This window comes from Diceros bicornis (genome assembly GCF_020826845.1).
Source record: "Diceros bicornis minor isolate mBicDic1 chromosome 7 unlocalized genomic scaffold, mDicBic1.mat.cur SUPER_7_unloc_3, whole genome shotgun sequence".
NCBI classification, from domain to species: Eukaryota; Metazoa; Chordata; class Mammalia; order Perissodactyla; family Rhinocerotidae; genus Diceros; species Diceros bicornis.
The window spans coordinates 479,111-485,304 of NW_026690922.1; the positions used below are offsets into that span (position 1 = coordinate 479,111).

The following is a 6,194-nucleotide window of genomic DNA, read 5'->3' on the forward strand; positions in this document are numbered from 1 at the left end:
CCCCCTGTTCCCCAGGAGCTCTTCCGGAAGGTGGTGCCCTCTCAGTGCCTGGGCTCCACCTGGGGCAAGAGGAACAAGCCAAGCAATGAGCACCTGGCACACACCGTCCGGGCCACCATCGACCACTTCAGAAGGGTGGCCAGCCTCGTCGTCACCACCTGCCTCGGGGACCCGAGCATGATGGCCCAGGACAGGGTGAGGGTGGTGGAGCGCTGGATCCAGGTGGCCCAGGTGTGCTGTGGGAGGCCCAGTGGAGCCCCTCTCTGGAGCCTTGGGAACTGCCTCCACCTTTATCAGATCCCAGGATTGCAGTGTGTGGTCTAAGCCCCTGCAAGTCCCTAGGCCCTTCTTGCCAGGGGAATGCTGACCTTGACTCCAGGTCCCACTGCAGGGATGCTCACTTCCTACCTGGCTCCCTCCCTGGGTTGAGCTAAAATCCTCCTCCTTGTGAGTGTTGCTCTTTGGGTCCTAAATGTGCCCTTCTGGGGCTCCCTGAGCATCTGTCTCATCCAGGAGAGGAAATTTAAATAGAAGGGGACTGAAGCTAGAGCAAGCAGGGCTCCAGCGCCCCACCTCACAGCTCATTCTCTTCCCTTCCCCAGGAGTGCAAGATCCTGAAGAACTTCTCCTCGCCCTGCACTGTCATCTCTGTTCTGCAGAAAACATCCATATGCCACCTGAAGAACACATGGGGGAAGTTTCCTGGTGGGTAGGCCTCTCTCCATAGGAGGACCAGGGTGGATGGGGGATCTCCCGTACGTCTGCCATTGGCCCCTCAGTCAGCTGGGAACTCCTGGGTGGCAGCAAATGCTTGGAACAGGGCCTGCGCCTCAGCGGTGGGTCTCTAAGTCTCCTGGTGTCCTTAGTGCACCAATTCTGCTTCAGGATTCGGTTTCTCTAAATGCCAGGTACTGGGTTGAGCCACATTGGAGATTTTCAAGTGTTTATAGCAACAGAACTCTATGCCCAGTTGAAACTGAAAGTGGTCAAAAGAGAGCTGCTCTGTATAGCGGGGGAATGGAGACCCCAGTGACCAACAGGAGAGCCCCCTCCCAGTCTCACAAGACCTTAGCCCTCAGAGGAGCCCAGTGAGAGCACTCCTCCAGGCAGTTTGAATCTCTCAGGTTGTCAAAGAAAAAGATTTGCACTCAGACCCCTCACATTATCCCTAAATTTATCCTTCCCTCTTTCCCCTCTCCTCAGGGAGCGCTCTGAAAAACTTAAGGAGCACTATAGCCAAGACGAGTCCTTGAGCAGAGAACTGATGACCAAGGTAGAGTGGAGGCTGGGGGTCTGGAAAGAGGGGAAGGGCCACGGGGGGAGGGGGACTGGGCAAGCTGTGGTTTTGATAGTTTCTCACTTGAGCTTTCTCTGAAACGTTCCCATCTATCTTCTCCAGGTTAACAAGCTTAGGGATCTGTTTGGCCCATGGGCAGGTGGGGTGCCGTTTGTGGGCAGGAGGCCCTGGTCATGCGACACAGTGGTGTTGGCTGTGCTGTTCCAGGGCGAGTTGCCGAGCTGGCGCCATCAGCAGATTTCTGGCTTCCATGCACTTCCGTCCTGCTGAATGTAGCTTCTCCCAGACTGTTGGGTGGTTGGGTGGGTTTATCCCTCAGCCTAAACCTGTCCTCAGGAAGCCAGGCCCCTGCTGCTCCTTCTATCTTCACCATGTCTCCAAGGGGAGAGCACACTGCCTACCCCAGGGACGGGCACAGCAGGGAATTCCCCTGGCCCAGGTGGACAAACAAGATGCTCATCCTTGGATCTGAACAGCTGGACCAGAGACAGATGTGTGTGCGTTCTGCGACCCCTTCTGGACGCCTAGAACAGTCACTCGAGTCAACAACGGAGTCTCACCTGAATGCCTGGTTGGCAATGACATATACCCCAGGTGGCTTATGAGTAGCGCCTAGGCAACTGATAGATTCTTAGTGGATCCTGCTGAAAGGAAGTTAGGAGCTTCATGTAAACAGGGAAGCAAAATGTCCTCTCACCCCTTCCCTGTTGATCAGAGGTGGCACCTTGGGGGTCCAGTTTCTGAGTGGATAAAGAAAGAGTTCAGTGCAGGGGAATATCCTGAGTGGTTCCTTGGGGAGGAGAAGGGTTTGACATTGCCTCTGTCCCAGCCTGGGGGCCAGACACTCCACGAGACTAGGGCAGGCAGGAGCCATTCAACCAGACTCCCAAGACACCACATCCTCTCCATCCACGCCTCGGCCCACGACCAAGCTTCGAGAGCTCGGAGGTCAGGACTGTTGTCAGTGGTGGGGCTGGGGGTTAGGTGAGGATTTTGGAACAGGGTCTCTGGCTGGGAGGGCCAAGTGGCCTCTCCTCTGTGGCCCCTGAGCAACTCACTGCCCCTGTTTGGGCCTCTGTCTCCCCATCAGGGAAATGGAAGGATGGTGATCGTGTGGTGCAGGCCTCACGTGGGGGTGATGAGGTAAGAGGGAGGAAAGGAATGTGGGAGTTTTCTGCCTGCTCCCTGGAGGGGTGAGGGCAAGAACAGTGATGACAGTCATGCGACAGTGAGTCCTCAGGAGAACCTGTGAAGTAGCTGGAGTTCTCACACTTTCCAGATGAGGAAACAGGCTCAGGGAGTCCAGGACGCAAGCCCAAGCTTACACTCAGAGAGTTGAAACTGGGCTTGTTCTGGAATCACAGGACCTTGGAGGGTGGAGTGGCATTGGTACCAGTTGACTCGAGTCAGATATCCAGTGTCGGAGGCGAGTGGTGCTGGAGAGAAATGCGGTGAGGGGACTATGGCCTCACTGACACTGTCCTCGACCCTGACAGGAGGGGCCTTCCACGTTTGCCCCCCGGAAATCAACCCCCAGAGGGTGCAGGAGAAGGAGCAGCAGCAGCAGCAGGTGAGTGTGCCTGTGGGGGAGGGGCTCTGCGTTCCCAGCTGGAGGCCTCAAATCAAGAGAGGAGGGCCCTTTCTCTTGGTGCCACAGTGTCCGAATCCCCCAGTAGAAGTGACCGGGATGGCCTGGAAGAGCTGGTGCAGGATGGGTTTGTTGTGGGGAGGGACAGGGACCGCATACCCTGTGATTTGCTAGAAGCCTGCCCTGGGAGAGGAGGAGGAGGAGTGTGGTGTTCTTGGGGTGTGAAGCAAGGAGGAATTGAGGGGAGGCTAGTAAGGGTCCTAGGCTGTTCCCCGTGGGAACCCTGGGGTGGGCCAGGAGGCTGTGGCTGTGGACTTTTCAGGGGAGGGTCTGCAGGGGGTCGACTTGAGAGCAAGGGCTCATCCCACCCGCACCCCAATGTCACAAGGTGTCGTCCCCTATCTTGGCACTTTCCTTGGTGACCTGCTTATGCTGTGTCTGGCGATGGGTGATTATCTCGAGGTGGGTGAACCTGAGGCCAGGCAGGAAGGACCACGATCCTGAACCTTGGGATGCGGGAGCCCCCGAAATGTGCTCCGAGCTCTCAGCACTTGACACATCTCTCCTGGGAGCCTCGCAGTGGCCCCTGGGAGCTGGGGCATCAGGCCCATCTTAGAGATGAGTGAACAGAGGCTCCACCTGAGACACCCATTCCGGTTCCCCAGGCTGGGGAAACTCAGAGCTGCCTGATGGCACAGCCGCGTGAGGTTTTATCTGAGCTGGACTCAGCCTCTAACTCCCATGTTCCCCATGGAGGGAGAGAGGGGTCGGCCCCCCCCAAGTCAGGCAGCACATATGTGGCTGAGCAGTCCCCTCTGCCTGAGGCCTCAGCCTCCAAGTCTGTCATCAGAGAGGGTTGTGCTGCCAGGTCCCTCAGCCTCCCCCCATGTCCTCCTTCTCTGGAGCCCAGAGCCCGGCCTAGGTCCAAGTCCTGTTTTCTCTGCATGCTCCGCCCCCTCTGGGGACCTGGCAGTCGGGCACCATGAGAAGGGGTGGACATAAGGGGCTAGTCAGTCTATGGCATTCTGTCTGATGGACTCTGGCTCTCCACCTTCCAGGGGAATGAGATCAACCTTAAGAAAGGGACTGAGGTGAGCAGCTGTGGCACTCCCTGCAGGGGAGGGGAAGGAGGTGGAAATCAGAGACCCTCTGGGCAGAACAGTCCCTGGTTCCACCCCCTGTATCTTACATTGAGTGGAAGACTTCGATAACAGAGAAGTGGGAGACCCATCCAATTGGCGGGTTGGTTGAGGGGAGGATAGCATCAAGGATAACTTCCTGGAGGAGGGGCTGATTATTCCCATTCTGAGAACAGGTAGAGCCTGGATAGAACTGGTGGGAAGGAGCGTTGCCAGGACTGGTCCCCTGCCCCACCCCTCACCCCCCACAAGGCCCCTGCAGCATCCCCCACCCAGGCCCTGTGTGCATCCTCTCCTTCCCTCTGGTCCCAGGAATACTGAGTCATGAGGGAGATGCTGCTGCTCCCAGTGGTTGCAAAGAATTACAACCAGAGCTGGAGGAGTGATTTGGGGCCTGATTCCAGGACATGGAGCTGCTCAACGAGAATGATAGTTGAGGCTGTGCAGGAGTTGAGTGAGGGCAGGGGTGGACTCTCCATGTTGGCCAGTCCAGAGAGCCTGTCTCCATGGCCCCCTGCTCAGCCCCAGGCCTTATTGCTTGGCGAACTCTGGGACACCCAGACTCCAGCTGCTGGGAAGGCAGTGGGGGGATACCTGAGGTGTGGCTCCTGGTAGGCTCACAGGTGTCTCTCTGCCCTGTAGCTACAGCCTGTCCTGCCTGCTGGATCCCCAGATCTAATTGGCCAGCAGAATATTCAAGGCCAAGAAGAGCCGGCCATCATCAACTTCAGGGGTGAGTGAGTGTCTGGGCTGGGGTGACTGACTCCTAGGAGTTCAGTAAAGCTTTGAGCTAAGCGTGTCCTTGGGGAGTCCGATAGCTGGCACTGGGATCCCAGCTCCACTACTGAGCAGTCCTGTGACTGGGGTGACTCTCTTCAGCTTCCTGAGACTCCGTTTCCTCCTCTGTGAAATAGGTGATAGTAAACGATTTCTCCCGTGGCAGGGACAAGTGGGGTACTGGTGGCTAACAGCACTGAGCACAAGGTCTGCAGCACCCAGTGCAGTGGGGACAGGGTGGGTGGCCATGATTCTGAGGGAGGCCCCCCAAGATAACCCGACTCTTCTACTCAGCCCCCAGGCCCCAATACCGAGCCCCATACCAGTGGCCGATCACAGCCCCATCCTCAGCAGCCGGGACACAGCTGGGAAGCTTGCGATGCACCGGGCCAGCTCCTCCCACCTGACAGGAAGGGGAGCATTGTAAGCTGATTCCTGGAGTCCCCTGAAGCCCAAGAGAGAGAGGACGACCCCATCTCAGCTCCCTGACATCCCCCAGCACCTATGAACCCATTGGGGAGGGACAGTAGTTATTTGTTGTAAATAATAAATGCCATGTTTGAATATTATATTAAAGTCCTGTTCCCTTTACAGCCTGGAACTTGTGGTGTGGTTCTGTCGCTTTCTGTAGGCATGTGAGGGAGACACAGAATCTCACATTTCTCCTTGAATCAAGAACTCTTCCGAGTCATCAGCTTATTATATGTGGGAGAAAGGAGAAGGGCCATCCCCTTCTCTGGCTAGTGGGGACAATCCCAAGTCCCCCTAACACCGAGGACCAGTTCATTTCAGTATCATTCAGCTCCTCCAGGAGCAGACACAGCCCACCACCCCTTCTCCTGAGATTTAAAGGTTGAAGGTACTTTCACAGGCAGAGAAAAAAACCACTGAAATGTGGGTGACTTTAAAACAGCACTACGCAGGACCATGTCATGCCACAGGCAGGGGCTGCCTTCCTAATTCTGGAGGAAGAGGGAATGTTTTCTGCTTCTCTTCTTGAGGTTTCTTTTGACCAAATTTTAGGAACTTGTTGTTTTCTAGTTCAATCTCTGGGAATATATCAGCTCTAAGTGGAGAAAACAATGGAAAAAGATCAAAATGTGCACGTTGAGAGGACAAGACCCGCGGAAGTTCATTTGCAGATGGACTATAGGCAGGCAGGACTTTCCCTCCTGAGGGCCCTCTAGGGGCTCCATGTTCACCTCTGACCTAGATTTGAATCCTGCTGGAATCCTTGTCCAGGACCCTGAATTCCTTTTCCTGCTTGATTTGTATCCAGGAGGAAAGATTTGTGATGCAGCTTTTAAGGCTACAGCTGGGCCTTGTTACATAAACATTACTGCTCCCTGTGAACTAGGATTTTCAGCACCCCTGCCTTCCTTATGCAATTCCC

The 6,194-nt window shown here is 55.8% G+C and overlaps 1 protein-coding gene across 1 annotated transcript in view; it reads left to right on the top strand.

Annotated features, from left to right (window-relative positions):
* LOC131402331 (ral guanine nucleotide dissociation stimulator-like) overlaps nt 1-5,370 on the top strand; it is a 216,405-nt gene extending 211,035 nt beyond the window's left edge. The window contains exons 5-7 of the mRNA XM_058537162.1: nt 2,388-2,440; nt 2,794-2,867; nt 5,096-5,370. Of these exons, the coding sequence (XP_058393145.1) occupies nt 2,388-2,440; nt 2,794-2,867; nt 5,096-5,208 (240 nt within the window). The 3' untranslated portion in view covers nt 5,209-5,370. The remainder of the gene's footprint in view (nt 1-2,387; nt 2,441-2,793; nt 2,868-5,095) is intronic.
* The last annotated feature ends 824 nt before the right edge of the window (nt 5,371-6,194 follow it).